The 16,767-nt window shown below is 34.6% G+C and overlaps 2 protein-coding genes and 1 pseudogene across 3 annotated transcripts; 2 read left to right on the top strand and 1 right to left on the bottom strand.

Moving 5' to 3' along the window:
- Window positions 1–1,527: 1,527 nt before the first annotated feature.
- LOC107626184 (uncharacterized) lies at window positions 1,528–7,873 on the top strand. Of its 2 annotated transcripts, none has more exons than XM_088501137.1 (2): window positions 1,528–1,868; window positions 7,168–7,873. In XM_088501137.1, the coding sequence occupies exon 2, from the start codon at window positions 7,213–7,215 to the stop codon at window positions 7,747–7,749; it is 537 nt and encodes a 178-aa protein (XP_088357263.1). In that variant the 5' UTR covers window positions 1,528–1,868; window positions 7,168–7,212; the 3' UTR covers window positions 7,750–7,873. The 2 variants fall into 2 exon arrangements, with proteins under 2 accessions (XP_088357263.1, XP_088357264.1); XM_088501138.1 differs by lacking the exon at window positions 1,528–1,868 and adding an exon at window positions 5,534–5,673.
- LOC148575820 (uncharacterized) lies at window positions 1,877–4,960 on the top strand. Its single transcript, XM_088501136.1, has one exon. It carries the CDS (start codon window positions 3,580–3,582, stop codon window positions 4,957–4,959), a length of 1,380 nt encoding a protein of 459 aa, XP_088357262.1. The 5' UTR covers window positions 1,877–3,579; the 3' UTR covers window position 4,960.
- Window positions 7,874–8,088: 215 nt separating the features above from the next.
- LOC107647141 (large ribosomal RNA subunit accumulation protein YCED homolog 2, chloroplastic-like) lies at window positions 8,089–16,561 on the bottom strand (annotated as a pseudogene).
- Between the last annotated feature and the right edge of the window lie 206 nt (window positions 16,562–16,767).

Below are 16,767 nucleotides of genomic sequence, written 5' to 3' on the forward strand. Positions count from 1 at the left end.
TCTATTGATTTATTTTACCCAGTGTTTCATTCTTTATCCCACTTCTGGTGAGATCCTTTCTTGTGAACATAATTCTTCTTCCTTTCATACTTTTTCTTGTTACTAACACCTTGCTATTTACCTCTTCTGAGGTAATGATTTGCGGCATTCGCTTCAGGAAATGGGGCGGTGCCAGCAGCGTGTGTTTCATGATTTTTTAAAAGCAACTCGTTGTTGTGTTCAGCAACAAGAAAACAAGAAATTAACTCAGAATATTTTTTAAATCTTTTTTCTCGATACTGCTACTGCAGGAGTACATTTGAGGCATGGAAGATCGAGAAAGTTTTCTCTAATATGTCATTATCAATTATATTTTTCCTACATAATTTCATTCGTGAGATGATTCAAAACATTGTTGAATTATATTCATTTATGGATTTAAAATCTTGTAGACGCAAGTGCGTTCATTCATATCGGGTTTAAGAAAGTATCACTGTCTTTTGATGATTATACCTTTTTTCAAGGTCTTTTCAAGGTCTTTCCACAGATTTGAAGTATCTTTTAATGTGAGATATTCATTTTTCAATCCTTCGTCAAGATGACAATGAAGGAAGATCATGGCTTTAGCTTTATTCTTCTAGGATGCATTATTTTCAGCCCTAATGGTATTTTCAAGATCTATTGAATCAAGATAGATTTTAGCATCTAGTATCTATGATAAATATTTGTTTCCAGATATATCAAGAGCATTAAATTTAAGATGAGAGAGTTTCGATATATTAAAAATTTATTACCTGAGTCTTCCTAAAATTTGATCAGAATTTCGTACTGATAACATGTTGTAAAATAAATAAATAAATAAATAAAGAAGAGGTAATCAATATAAAATAAAAAACATACTTAAATAATTTTAGTAATAATATTCACTACAATTAATATCTCAATATAATATATATATATATATATATATTTACTAATATATGTAGTAAAGTATATAAAAAAAGAAAAAAGTGTTTTGGTAATATAAAAGAAAAAGGAAATTATTTTATTATTGTGTGTTATACTTTATATCAAACTCTCTATTTATAAGTACAAAAATTAAAATTTTAAATATAATTAATTTCAGTCTTTTTTTAATAGTGTGAATTTTTTACTGAAAAAAATTAGCTATCCAAATATTAACGAGTATCCACACCCCATGCATCTTTATCACAACAAAAATAATACGCATTCCAAACTAAAAAATTATTTCCTTTGAAAATTCTATTCAAAGGTATTTCAAACACACTTTTAAAGATTTTTTATTTTTTGAAGGTGGAAATTTAGGTGCAGTCGACTTCACATGAAGTTAATAGCTAAAAATCAACCCACTTTTAAAGATTTTTGATTTTTTGAAGGTGAAAATTTAGGTGCAGTCGATTTCACATGAAGTTAATAACTAAGAGTCGCTAGATATCAAATTCACGTAAAGTCAATTCGCACCTGACCTTTTTTGAATTTCTAAAAGACAAAATCAGAACACGCCTTCTCTCTCTCATAAGTCACAATTCACCAACCAAAACCCCCCTTATCTCTCTCTCACAATTCACCTGCCCATGCTAAACCCTATCAGAACGCCACCACTTTCGCCGCCGGCGGTGACAGACAGCGGTTGCCGTCGTCGCCTCATGAAGGTCTGATTGGCCCTCGCCTCCTGGATCCCCTTCTTTTCGACATCGCCAGAAGGTCTGCTCAGAGTTCTTGGCGTCGCAGTCTCTGTCGTCGTTGTCAAGCCAGTCTCCGTCGTCGGCCCTGAACTCGTCTTCTCTGTCCTCGTCATCAAGCCTCTGTCTTCGAGCCCCCCTCTCTCTCTCTCTCCGAGCTCACTTTCCTTCCTCCTTCCGTCGCCGGTAAGCACGCTTCAATTTTTGTTGTTGCTGATTTTCTGAAATAATGGTTGATGGTTGATTTAAATGACTCTGTTGAATTTTTTTGCTTTTTTGCTGAGTTAATTTGTCTGAGTTAATCTTGTTGATGGGGTTCTGAATTGGGGTTGATGGTTGATTTGAATGGTTGTTGTTGATTTTGTATTTTGAATTGGGGTTGTTACTAATGTTATTCTGAATTTAGTTTGGATGCTTGGTTTAGATTTTTTGCTTAATTTTTTTGATTTTCTGGCTTTGGAGGCTGAGTTTTCTGTTTTTGGATTCTCAGTTTTTTTTTTGTTGAATACTTATTAGAAGTCTGTTGAAAGTTTTTTGTGAGTTTAGTTGCTGATGTTTTAAGTTTTTGTGTAAGTTTATATTTTTTATCGTTGAAATTTTTTTATTCTAAGTTTTTGTTGTTGATTGATAAGTATTGTTGCTGATTACTTAATTAGAACTTAGAAATTATTTAGAAATGTTTTATTTTGTGAATTTTTAATGATAAAATATGTATAAGATATTATGTCAAATTACAAAATTTTAAATTTTATTAGTTTAGAAATAATAGAATTTGGATATTTGAAATTATATATTAAATTTTTAATAATTTGATTGTATATTTAATTAAATCGATTCAACTATGATTCGATCTCGGTTGTACTATTGAATCATTGAATCCGTCACTTAACCGATTCGATTCTCACAACCTTTTAGTAATAAATACTTAAAGATGTGCATTGGAGTTTTGTGTTTTGTCTCCTGAACTGATCTCTGTTGTATTTTTTGTATGGCTCTAAAATATTGATTTAAAAATTTTGTTAACATTTATATGCACTCTTTAGTTTATACTTTGTTGATCAGGTAGACATCTAAAGTAGTTCAGTGGTATTCAATGTTAAAAGCAATAAAATAAAAATAACTTATTATGAAAAAAAATATCATATATTATTATTTAATTATAACCGGCTTAACCAGTTATCTAACGGTTGAATCAGTAACCCATTAACCAAGTACTCTAACTCGATCGGTTGTTGGTTTAGTTTTGATAACTAGGTTTTTAATTGTGATTGTGTTAGTACGTCGTTATTTGTTAGTGACACTAATCAAAGAAAATCATGCTTTGTTGAATGTTAAGGTCTTCTATTAAACAAGGTCGAAGAAACACTATTTCGACCCCATTAACGTTCTCTCATTTAACTTAACTTTTGTGGTTGCTGTTTTTCAATTATTTAATTTTAATTTGTGGTTTGAGGTTTCAAATTATGCTGTTTTAATTTTAGTGTTCTAATTTTAATTTGTGCAGTTCTAATTTTAGTTTAATGTTCTCTGTTCTAGTGTTCTTATTTTATTTTTTTGTGATATTTCTGCAATTTGATAATAGTAAAGTGTGACAACATTGGTGAAACAGAAGGTGAGTTGATGAAGGTCATGGTGAAAAATCGAAAAATCGAATCAAATCAATCAATTTCAATTCAGTTTGGTTGGCCTCGGAAAAAATCAAACCAAACCTAACCAATTAATTTTTTTACAATTGGATCGGATGTTTTTTTTTTTCCCTAAAAACCAAACCAAACCGCGTTGCGAACACCCACAGTGTCCATATCTCCTCAACAGAAACAAAGGACACTAACCACGAATATACACCCACAATTAGCATTGACTTGCCCTCGCCTGCTCACCTTCTTGAGCCACCACCATGACCTCACCGAGTCTGCACAGATCATTTCTCCGTTCCACCAAAACCCTAATCACCCTGTCTTCCCATCGCATCATCTCCTTCGATTTTTCACAAAACCCAAACCAACAATCTTTCTATTCTTCTCGCTCCAATTCCCCAATTGGGTCTCCATCTAGAGTCCAGAAGCTCATAGCTTCCCAATCGGACCCTCTTCTTGCCAAAAAAATCTTCGAATGCGCCTCTCGCCATCCCAACTTTTGCCATTCTTACTCTACCTACCTCATTCTCATCCTCAAATTGGGCCGCTCAAGGCAATTCTCCCTTGTCGATGACCTTGTTCGCCGCCTCAAATCCGAATCCTACCCAATCACTCCTACCTTGTTCTCCTACTTGATCAGAGTCTATGGCGAAGCTGATTTACCCGATAAGGCCCTCAAAACCTTCTACACTATGCTTCAATACGGTTTCAAACCTTTGCCCAAACACCTCAACCGCATTCTTGAGATTCTTGTATCCCACCGTAACTTTGTTCGAACTGCATTCGATCTCTTCAGGGATGCTCATAGGCACGGTGTGTCACCCAATACTCAGTCCTACAATATTCTCATGCGGGCTTTCTGTTTGAATGGAGATATTAGCATTGCCTTCCACCTGTTCAACAAAATGTTTAAGAGAGATATTGTTCCTGATATCGAGTGTTACCGGATTCTGATGCAGGCAATGTGTAGGAAGAATCAAGTGAATGGAGCTGTGGATTTGTTGGAGGATATGTTGAACAAAGGGTTCGTTCCTGACGCTCTGACTTACACCACTTTGTTGAACAGTTTGTGTAGGAAGAAGAAGCTTAGAGAAGCTTACAAGCTTCTTTGTAGGATGAAGATCAAAGGGTGCAATCCTGACATAGTTCATTATAATACTGTTATATCGGGGTTCTGCAGAGAAGGGCGCGCCCATGATGCTTGTAAAGTTATTGCTGATATGCAGAACAATGGGTGCTTGCCTAATGTTGTGTCATATCGAACTTTGGTTGGTGGGTTATGTGACAAAGGAATGCTTGATGAGGCAAATAACTACATGAAGGAGATGCTGTCTAAGGGTTTTTCTCCGTATTTTGCTGTTATTCATGGCCTAGTAAAGGGTTTCTGCAATGTTGGTAAGATTGAGGAAGCTTGTGGAGTTCTTACCAAATCGCTTGAGCATGGGGAAGCTCCTCATATGGATACCTGGGCAATCATAATACCTTTAATATGTGAAGTGGATGATGTTGTGAGGAGCAGAGATGTTTTGGAGCAAGTTCTCAAGATTGAAATAACAGGTCATACTAGAATAGTGGATGCTGGAATTGGTTTAGAGAACTACTTAATTAGGAAGATACGAGCCAATCCAAGAGCATCTTAATGCAGGTTTTTGTCCCCCATGTTGCAAAGATGCATGAACTCATTATAATGCAGAACAAAATGTAGTCAGCTTGATGGCCTTCAGCTCAGCAAAGGCAATTTCAGAATCATAAGAGGGAGACATTTGGACGTCTTAGGACAAGCTGTCCTCAGTAAGGGTGCCCCAACATGCAACATCAGGAGTGAGCACTTTGGAAAGGCCACAAGGTGCTGTAGAGGACAATGTGGCTCAAGGCAAATGTTCTTGTCTTCTTGACTAGCGTAATTTGATTGATGGGCCTACTTGCATCAGTGAAGGTGTTCCCGTAGATACTGGACTACTGGAGAAGCTGTGCAGCATTCTCCTGTAAGTGTAGACTATAGAGGTAGTTGGCTAGTGGCTGAAATAGGAAGATTCTGCTCATGTGACATTGGTGTTTGCCGGAGCTAGAACTTGTAATAATGGATGGTTCTAAAAATGCCTTAACATGGAAGCTTCATGGAAATTGCCAATTGTTTTTGTTATTGAAAACAATTTATGGGCTATTTGGAATTTGGATGTCACATCTCACGGCAACTTCAATTCCTCAGGAATGGAAGAACGGACCAGCATTTGGAATGCCAGGGATTCAGGTTGATCGGATACATGCTTTGAAGTTCAGGGAAGTCGGAAATGATGCATAAGAAAGAGCCAGAGGAGATGGACCAACTTTATAAACCTAACTACTTAGTAGAGGTCAGTAGTTATTCTTTTTCTTTTCCTCCCTCATTTATCACCAATGTTTGTGGAACTAATGTCAATAATGACAAGATTACAAGAACCATATATATCCATGTGATATACTTACGAGGACAAAGTATTTGATGCATATTTTTATAAGAGTTACATTTGATGGAGCTGCCTTAAATATTTACAGAATTGTCCCAATTTATTTTTTGTATTTACCCATTAGAGACAAAACTTCATATATTCTTTAAACAACCCCGCACATGATTACAAAATCAGCAACACTCGTCCAAGCTAAGAACAAGAAGAACAGAGACAATAAAATGAACTACCTTTGAGTCCACCCGAAGACGTGCATCTCCCTCGAACTTGGTAGTATCAACAACACTTGTCCTATCTAAGAACAAGAAGAACAGAGACAATCAAATGAACTACCCTCGAGTCCAGCCGAAGACGTGCATCTTCCCCTGGGAGTGGGAGCACGCAGGCAGATCAAACTTAGTATCAGCAACACTCGTTCAAGCTAAGACCAAGAAGAACGAAGACAATAAAATGAACTAGCCTCGAATAAAATGAATAGAGAGGAAGTTTGTTAATTTTGAAAGAAAAAATTTTTATTTTAATTATAATTAAAATATCGGGTGATAGATTTTGATTTCTCAAATTACTAATATAAATTATAAATTATATAGAGAGTGGGATGGATAGAGAGAAATAGAAAAAGGAAGAGAGATAGATGAGAGAATTTAAGAAGGGAGTTTATTAATTTTGGAAGAAAATATTTTCTCTTAATTTTAATAAGAAAATGTCATGTGACACATTTGGTTATTAAATTAGACAATAATATATAAATATATAATTAATTATATATAGAGTGAGAATGATAGAGAGAAATAACAAAAGGGAGAGAGGTAGATGAGAGAATTTAGGAAGAGGGTTTATTAATTTTGGAAGAAAATATTTTCTCCTAAGTTTAATAAGAGTGTCATGTGACACATTTTGTTATTAAATTAGATAGTAATATATAATATAATATAATATATAATATAGTTATATTTCAATTTCAATTTTAATATTCCAATTTTAATTTTAATAAAGAATGTTATGTTGCACATTTTGATTGTCAAATTTATAATTAGTCATTGATAACTATATATAAAAGAGAGAGTGGTTGAAAAAATGAAAGGGATAGATAAAAGAAGAGGGAGGAGGGAAGAACTCTTTAATTTTGGAGGGAAAGATTTGATTTCAATTATAATGAGAGAATGATATATGGCACATTTTAGTTATAAAATTAGTAGGAAGGAGGGAAGAACTATTTAATTTTGGAGGAAAAAATTTGATTTTAATTGTAATGAGGGCGTGACATGTGGCACATTTTGGTTGTAAAATTAGTAATATATAATAGATAATAGATTAATCTGAAAACTGTCCACACAATAACATTAAATTGATAATAATATGTCATTTTCCTTGTTGCTGATGTTTCTCTCTTGAATGCAGAGAACCTTGCCTTTCTGAGTAAAAATTAACGTCCAACAAGTAACAATGCTTCTGGACAAGAATGTCATTCATGAAACGCATTATGAGGTTCTCAATGTCAAGGAAGATTCAAGTTATGAAGAAATCCGTGCTAGTTACCGCTCCGCCATACTCAGTTTACATCCTGATAAGCTATTGAAATCTTCTGATGCATCCGGCAGCAATCAAATTAGTGGAGATAGATTTCTCAAAGTACAAAAGGCATGGGAAGTTCTTGGCGATTCAAGCTCTCGTTTATTTTATGATAATGAGCTTCGAAGTTCAAGGCGTGATGTCTCGGCTGTTGATGTTGCAGAAGATTTAAGCTTAGAGGATATGATGGCTGAAGATGACGGAGAAGCATTAGAACTGTTTTATCAGTGCAGATGTGGAGATTACTTCTCTATAGACTCATTGGAATTGCAAAAAATGGGGTATTCCTTGTTGAGGGATGAAAGTAGAATATCTATATTGAACAATAATTCTTTGCTGGGATCACTTATTCTTCCCTGCAGATCATGTTCTCTAAAAGCTCGTCTGGTAATCAATATGGATGGACATTGAAATTGTTTACATATTTTTTTGTGGTAATGACAATGATTGAGAATTTGAAGTTATTAACATTTTTTATATGAAGAGAGCAAACCAATAATATCTCCTCCTTGGATAAAAGTTCCTATAGCATAAACTTGAGTGCCATTTGAAATGTAGTATTTGGATTATATGAAGTTAATTTCAGTCTTAAGTATGCTGACTTACTACAATGACTCAGAGTAGAATGTTCATGGCTAAGTGTAAGGATTTAGAGTATGATATTCACCTTCTGTAAGTATGAAAATATGCAAAATTTAAGTAAATGTGTGATATTATTTTGTTGATGAGTCATTACTTATACATACAATCTATTTGCAAATTGACTATGTACAAGGAACTTCTAATTTCCATGCTGTATAAATCGTGAGTTTTCTTTTTTTTTTTTCTTCAGTTCCAGTAATCTAGAAAACCACTTTTTATCAACATAGGCCTGACTTTGTCCACTTGAAACTGAAAAACCAAAACAAACTTTCATTAGTTTTAGCTAAATATTTTACATGGTGCCTCTTGTATGTATGATAGCAATAAAAAAAGGTAAGAAAATTTGAAAAGCAATAAACAGTGGCCTCATTGTTAAGTTTTCAATTTTTTCATTTTGAAAATTGGAGGTGCTTACATAGTATTGTACCCTCAGATTTCTCGCACAACTCAGAGCAAGTATCCTGCAAATTAATACGTGAAAAAAGAAATTAAAGTTTTTAAAATAAGAACTTTTAATGATTTGAAATTCTAATGAACACACCTTTTACTGTGGAGTTTAGCCTGATAGCATCTTGTACAAGAGAATCCAGATTAACTTCAGATCCTGGTCTGACATATCACCTGTATTGAAAAGATCAGCTGGGTTAGATTGACTTAATCATATTTGAATCTGAAACAATGGACAAGGTATTTTTGCTGTTTTGTTGTGAGGCATGATAGCTTCAAAAGCCTCCAATGATTGAACAATGAGTATACATAACGAGGCATAATTATTCCGCCTTAATCTTTTAATATAGTGGTGGTAAAAGTTGTATCCATTCAAAGCATAGTATGTCACAACATAGATAATAGCTTAAGTTGACAATAAAATATTATATTCTTTTGAAAAGTTTTACTAAGTTTTGGAATTGCGAAGAAGGAAAAACCAAAGCAAGCTTTTCAAATTTATATGCATAAAGCGAGACCCAAAAATGATGAAACTCAATGTATTTAGAGACTCACAGAAGGGTCACCACCAATTTCAGGTAGTTGTATCTTGTGGTTATCTCTATTTGCCATGAGAACCCATATGTTAAAGTTTGCGTCAATCTTTGATCATCAAAAAAGAAATGGGGACAAAATAGAATAAATTCATCAAAAACACCAATCAATAATACTTTAGTAGCCAAATAATATATGAAATTTTCATTCTACCAAATTCACATAGATATTTATCCTTAGTTGTACCAAAACCTGAATATGGCTTGGTAAAATCACTTCATCTAGGGGAAAGAAATGGTTTAGATGTAGGCATGACTTATCATAAAACCACTTCTCCCAAAAGCTTAGGTTTATAGAAGGAGATCATACATGGTTAAATCTTAAACACGTCCCTTCATGCAAGAGCCTCTTTTTGGGTTTGCATAAATTTTGTATAGGTTTTCTTTTCTTTCTCTTTTTGTTTGTTTTATGCTGAGATTTTTAATAACAATGATCAAACTCTAAAGGACTAAACCTTTAGATCATAGAAGTTTTGATAGTATGTCATGAACTACTTCTTCCAAAAGTTTAAGTTTACAAGAAGAAGTACACTAATATTATATATCTAAGAATTAATCTCTACATATAAGTGTTTTGCACTTACAAGCTTTACAAGTCTGAAGAGAACGAAACCACATAAACGCGCTGCTTATGTTACGGGCCTCTTTAATAAACTTTTAAATCAATCCAAATCAATTAACGCGTGAATATATAACTTCCATTTTTCAAAAGATTTTGTTTCCTTTTTCAAGTTTCTTGCCAAATTTGTTCGATCTCTTTTGTGCGTTCTCTCTTTGCCTTCGATTTCCTTCTGTTTTTTTCGATTTTCATGGTTTGTGAAATCAAGTTTTGAAATTGTTTTGAAGATAATGGAACTTCAGAAATACACCCAAACGATTACAGAAATACACTCAAAGGATTATAGAAATACACCCAAATGGTTACAGAAATACACCCAAACGGTTACAGAAATAAACCAAACGATTACAGAAATAAACCCAAAGGATTACAGAAATACACCCAAAGGATTTAAGAAATACACCCAATATTAAGGGGAGACAGTTCTTCTTGAAATCTTTTAATATTTTGCTGGTTAAGGATGAGGCACATGGCAGAGACAATCTAGAAAAAAAACCTAGAAGAACAGTAAAACAGTACCTTGAATAATGTTTCTTCATTTTTTCTGGTGATTTTTTATGGAGATTTGTATCTTTTCTTCTTGATTTCTTCTACTCTTCGCAGAATCATAGTTTGTTTCGAATGTCGCTTGAATCTTGACGGTTTGCGTTTTGATTGAAGAAGAAGAGGAAAAGTGCAGCATAATGAACGTGTTGTAAGGCGCGTGCGTTGGACGCTCAATTTAAAGGAGTAGTGCACGTGTTTTTTTCTTGGACTTGGGCCAACTTGTATAACTTGTAAGCCAAAAATGCTTGTATATGTAGCAGGCCTACATCTCTAAACTCTAATATAACTCTCTCAAATACTAAATGGGAAAGAGAAGAGGGTAGAGATCAAATTCATAATATCAAAAATACTGCAAAAAAAATATAACAACCAACAATGATCCATGCATAATAATCTGAGTGGAAAAAAAAAGAAAAAAGAAAGAGAATGCCACATTGTGAACATACAGATGCCACACTTTCTAATGAATGATGTCATAACTCTCCATCCACTAATAAGCCAAAGCTTGCATGCTGGCATTACCATGCACAAGCATTGACAAGTGACTAATCAGACTAAATTTGAAAATTTTGGAGCATGAATTCTAGGTCAATGTATGAACACACAAGTAAACATATTTCAATACCATGTCAGTAACAAATTTGAATCTAAGTTGCTACTCAAACATCAAAATGAAATACTCTGGAACCACCTTTTGAATGTTGAGTTTGATGAATAGTTATGCATCCTTGTGTTGCTCATTATCATCAATCAAATCCTGTAACTGTAGGTCTTGCAATGATACATCGTAGTTGCTTGTCCAATCCCCATGATATCTGCCGTCACCTGGTGATATCGTGATCAGACGGTGATGAGTCACCTTGCTTGCGTTCTTGCCAATCTAAGTTTGATGACACACAATTGCTAACTTCAGAATATGAAGCAGAAAAAGAGAAGATGGAAGACACCACCTTGTATTACAAGTTTTGCTTTGTATATATATCATAGAGATCAACTTTGATACACTATTAGCATAGAAATTTGAATCTTTTAAGGTGACCAATTTGCTTGAAAAAGCAACCTTACTGTGTTGTACTCTCAACTTATTGAGATATATATTTAGATGATACTTGAATTATAAATATATCTCAATAAGTTTTGGAAATATCTATCACTTACTGTGTTGTACTCTCATCTAAATATATATCTCAACTTACTGTGTTTCACAATATCTATCACTTTGTAAATTTTGGAATATTCATAAGTCAATTATACAATTTATTACCAGATTTATTGAATTATAAATGTATCAAATTTCCAAATTTACTCTAATAATCAACTGTTCAACATATTCAAGATACATAAGCACACATAGAAACAAACAAACAAACAAGGGTGAAGAACTTAAAGAGAAGGTAGTGAAGAATGACGAGTGAAGAAAATAGTTAATTAGTTAGTTACCAATGGAGAGTGGAAGTTATCGTTTCTTTTGGTAGAGGCGACGGCATTGTTGGAATGAGTGAGAGTTCAACTGAGAGTGCAACCTGATGGTGTTGGAATGATGGCATGGATTGAAAACTGAATTGAAGATCCTTGGGACACTAAATTTGAAGCTTTGGCCAGAACAAAGAAGGACTCACCGAAAAGAAGAGAACAACACAAGTGATATTTATGTTTGGTTTTATGGGTTGAAATCAAGGTTGTGAAAACCGAACCGGTCAATGAATTGATCAAGTGACTGGTTCAATAGTTTAATGGTCTAATCGAAGTTGAACTGTAATTGAACCAATTTAATTAAATATAAAACAAAATTATTAAAAATTCAATATATAATTTCAAAATACATAATGTTTCATCTTCAAAATAAAAAATTTCTAATCAGTTTCTAATCAACAAGGCAACAACTAAAAAATTAACACAGAATCAGAACAATAGTACAAAATTAAGTAAGAAAGTTAACAACAATCAACAATAATTGAAGCAAAACAAAAATAACAATCAACCCCTGATTTTTTCCAATAATTACATATTGTGATACAAATACATGTATTTTGAAAAACTCTCTTCATTGTTTCAGTAACAGAAAAGTTTAAGGAAACTAGAGTCTAGAACTGAACAACTATATCTGAGGTTTGAGGTGTTAAACAACCCATCAAAAGAGTGAGATTTCAGATATAAAAACACTTCTATTCTATCACGAGCATAAATATCTTCATCAAGGCACACTTGTAAAACTCTACCACACAGAACCTTACGCTTAAGTCGTAAAACAGAGGTGGTGAGGTATGACCTCTAAAAGTAAAATATATATAGATAGATATGGTTGAAAGAATTCGTAACTAGGAACCTTGAAGAAAAGTTTAAACAAAAATTGCAAAAAGAAAAGCACATCGCACACATAAAAGGATAACCAGATAAAAAGGAAAGATAAAGCTCATATACATAAAGGGTAGGATACCAAAAGATACAAAATATCAAACTCCAAACTCGACCTGCGAAGCTAAGGCCGGTCGAAGTGAAACTATATATATACACAACCCAAAATATCCCAATAACAGAAAAGCGATAACATGTTTCTCCAAGTCAACCTCTAAGAGGGACAAACATAAAATATGTACAGAGGAATATCTATTTACATATATACATAGCATAAAAACAAAATATAACATCCCCAAAATAAAGCTTCGCTTGCTCAGGAGATCTCTAGATGCTCAGCGAGGTGCCTCTCGACTTGCATCTGAAAAACAACAATATATGTATCGAGTGAGCCACATAATGCATAAGGTGCCCACATAAATAATGCATAAGGTCCCGGAAAAGCTAGAGGCATTCGTAGAACTCTGACACCCAGAATTAAACTTAAAGAAGTATACTAAACCATAAATTCGGGAATCTATTTGTGGATTCTAGGTTTAATCTAACTCTTCACCTCCTGTCAACCCAAACCTCCTAATCACCGGTGGAACTACCCTCAGCGTCACCTCTATCAACATGAGGGATCTCTCAGTAGCAAAGACATATAAGACAGACAAAGAAAACACAGATATGATGCAATTACAGCAAGTAGGACAAATAGCAGATAAGCATGACTAATCAATTAGGCAAACAAGTAATGCACACTCAAGCAAAACATACAAATGCATATGATGTATGCCTGTCCTATGGCTAATGAGTCTCATCTGTCGGTTATATAGCCAAACCCGACATGTCCGGTAGCTAACCCTAGACAGTCACTCTGTGCGCGCATCCCTAAGAGTCTATGCATATAACCACAATCATTCATTATCATCTCATTGGGAAAAAAAATCCGGGAAGTTAAAGTGTCCGGTCACATTTTGCAACGTAAGATCAACAGAGTATCGAGTTTTGACTTGGAGTAAGTGGTGGCAAGCCACTACGTCTACCCTGAAAAATTTGTATCTCAGATAATAGAAGTGCATATGCCATAATCATTCAATATCAATCAATCATTATCAATACAACATTCATTCATAATAATCTCAACATTTCGCACTTCCTCAATCAATCAATATTAGTATTATCATCATTCATACCATATTTAACTCCATTTAAAATTCTCAATTCAAGTCTTCCCTTCACAACCTCTCTCTATGGGTCCACTCTTCTCCCTATGCTTAGAAACTAGAGATTGAGTCTTAGAAGGTAGTTATAGAGGTTTGAAAAGCTAGAAAATAGGTTAAAAATTCAAAAACACACTTTTTAGAGAATCAGGGATCATGCGTACGCATGCCCATGCTCGCGTACGCATGGGTGTAAAAATGCCAAAGTCGCGTATGCAAGTACCGTCCGCGTACGCGAGCTCATGAAACAAAATTGGGTTCCCGCGTACGTAGCTTGTTAGTCATGTATGTGTGAGTTTGAATACATCATCTTCGCGTACGCATGGGTGAAAATTCATCAGATTCGCGTACACAGACCATGCCAACATACACGTGACATCTAGGCAGAGCCCAGGGTCCGCGTCGCGTGCATGTTTGCGTACAGAAGCCCAACCAAGGTTCCAAAAAGCTGTTAAGTCTGCAAAATTTCAGATTTTGACACCAAATCTCAAACGCGCATAACTTTTTTGTTAAAAATTATTTTTAATCCATTCTTCGAACGTCGTAAACTTCACGAACCCAATTTTTATTTGAAATAAGTTTGATAAAATTTGAGGGTCCGGAAGCCAAATTATAGCCTGCCAAAGTTGCTCAAAAATAAGTTTTTACCAAAGAGTTCAAAACCTCATTCTTTCCAAAACCTCAATCCAAAACCAACCAAATCATATCCCATCCAACATAATCATTCCTACTCTATATCAAACATTCATTTACTTACATAATCAACATTCTAAATTTCCAACCACTTGATACAATAATTCATTCAACACAATATCATCTACAATTTAACCAATATCATTCATATACACACCAATCATCATGAACATCACCTACATCAACATATAAACATTAAGTTCATCACTCCAACTATTCAAACCATTCACAATAACCAACAATAATCACTAATCCTCAACAATTCATATAATTCAACTTATCCAACGGTCAACTAGCCTAAGTTTTCATGTGAAATTATATATTATCTACGAGAAACCAAAATCATACCTTAACCGATTCCTCCCTAAACCCAGAACACCTCAAATATTCACTGTTCGTCAAGATTCGAAGCCTAATTCCTCTCCAAACGAAAATTTTCAGCCACAAAAAAAACTCAAATTCAAGCTCCCAATATCGTCAATTTGTCTCCAAAACACAGAATTAAATCTAATTCCACACAAATATCACTAAAATCAACACAGGGTTTACTAATTTTAATAGGGTACAAGGGTTCAAGGTTTCTTACCGTTCCTGCAGATGATTGGGGGTAAAGCCCAATGATTTTTCAAAACTAATTCACACCTAACATCACCAAAACACAAATCCTCAATACCAAAACCCTAAAAATTTCCGAAATTAGGGAGAAAGAGGATGGGTGAGGAATTGCAAAGTTTTTACCACTTTGTTAAGATGAATTTGAGAAGTTCGACGCGGTGGTCGCGCGGCCACAAACGGTGCGACGGTCAGAGTTTCGGATTGGAAGATATGTGGGATTAAAGTTGGAAAAGGTTTGGGGTTAGGGTTCTAGCTGAAATCTCTCTTCTTCAGCGTGCCTCACTTTCATTTGGGGAAGAAGATGTAAGTGTTGGCTTTTATATGATGGGCCTTGGGCCCAATTTAAGCAGTTTGGCCCGTTAGCCCGTTTTTTGGTCAAAACTTTTAAAATTAATGTCAAAATGCATATTTTAAATATTTCTATTCTTCTAACTTATCAAATTTAATTTTCTATTTTTTTGAATAAATAATTAATTTATTGACTAATTATTTATTATTTTTTTAAATTTTACAACACTCACATTTAATTAAATAAAACATATCTTCTTCTACCAAATCTGTAGATTTAATAAACAAAAGATATATATGTATGCATTGTGGCAATTCAGAAATGGAATAAATATTTAGAAGGATAATATACTAATATTAGCCTTAATTAATATGAAAGAGCAAAACCTAACTTCCAACACGTAATATTCCATGATAGTTGTTTACAAAGTCAAAATGCAAGAGCTTTAAAATGAAAAATTTGTTGTGCTTCAGAAAAAAAGGAATACAAATAAAATTTCATCTCAGTGAATCACAAGTTCAACAAAGTTAAGAAGCAACAATCTCAATAGTTGTGTATCACTCGAGTATTAAGAAAAGTTTAATAGAATTATTCAATTCAACTATTATTTTAAAAAATCAGCAGCTTGGAACAAGTAAAAATTAACAGAATCAGTATTAACTATTATTAACTCGACAACTCAGAATCTGACAATCGATAAATCCAGTATTATTAAATTCAGTATTATTAACAAAAGTATTAACACAATCAGCATTAATTGTACAACCTAGTTAGAGAAGTCCAACTGGGCCGGATCACAACATCAAAGAAGAACCTGACCCAGACAAAAAGACCCATCCCCAAAAAACCTAGAGATGGTAATTTCCCCCAGCAGGGACGGAGAATGGGTATCCATTTAGTAAACGGGGCGGGGGCGGGGCCGGGGATAGAGATACCCACCCCATGGATACCCGTTTAATACCCATAAATATCAATTTACCAAAATATTCCCAGTATATACATATATTTTTAACAAACCCTATTCCCAATTTCCCATTTCACTCACGCTCTCTGCCCGAGCCTCACTCTCAGATCCTCTCCTCATCACTGCCGCCACCTCCGTTTCACTTCCTAGACTTGCCGGCGAGCTCCTCCTCCTTCGGTAAGGTCGCCTCACCTTCCCTCTTCCCTTTTCCCCTTTTCTCATCAAGTTCTGCCTTCCCTTTTCCCCTTTTCCCATCAGAGCTCCTCCTCGCGCGCCATCCCTCCTCCTCCTCGTTAGATCATCAGCGCCACAGATTTGCCCGTCGCCGTCTCCACCACAGATTTGTGCATTGCTATTTGCGCATCGCCGATTTTTTGTCACCGTTTACTTCATCTTCGGGTTTGCTCCTCGTCACTGCTGACTGCAACTGCCTCGTCATCTACAGATCTGTGTGTTTTAAT

The sequence above is a fragment of the Arachis ipaensis genome, chromosome B1 (genome assembly GCF_059453495.1).
Source record: "Arachis ipaensis isolate K30076 ecotype BB chromosome B1, ASM5945349v1, whole genome shotgun sequence".
In the NCBI taxonomy this organism is placed as follows: Eukaryota; Viridiplantae; Streptophyta; class Magnoliopsida; order Fabales; family Fabaceae; genus Arachis; species Arachis ipaensis.

Excerpts from the sequence above, each read along its gene's own strand:
- LOC148575820 (XM_088501136.1), top strand. The coding sequence starts at position 3,580 with ATGACCTCACCGAGTCTGCACAGATCATTTCTCCGTTCCACCAAAACC.
- LOC107626184 (XM_088501137.1), top strand. The coding sequence starts at position 7,213 with ATGCTTCTGGACAAGAATGTCATTCATGAAACGCATTATGAGGTTCTC.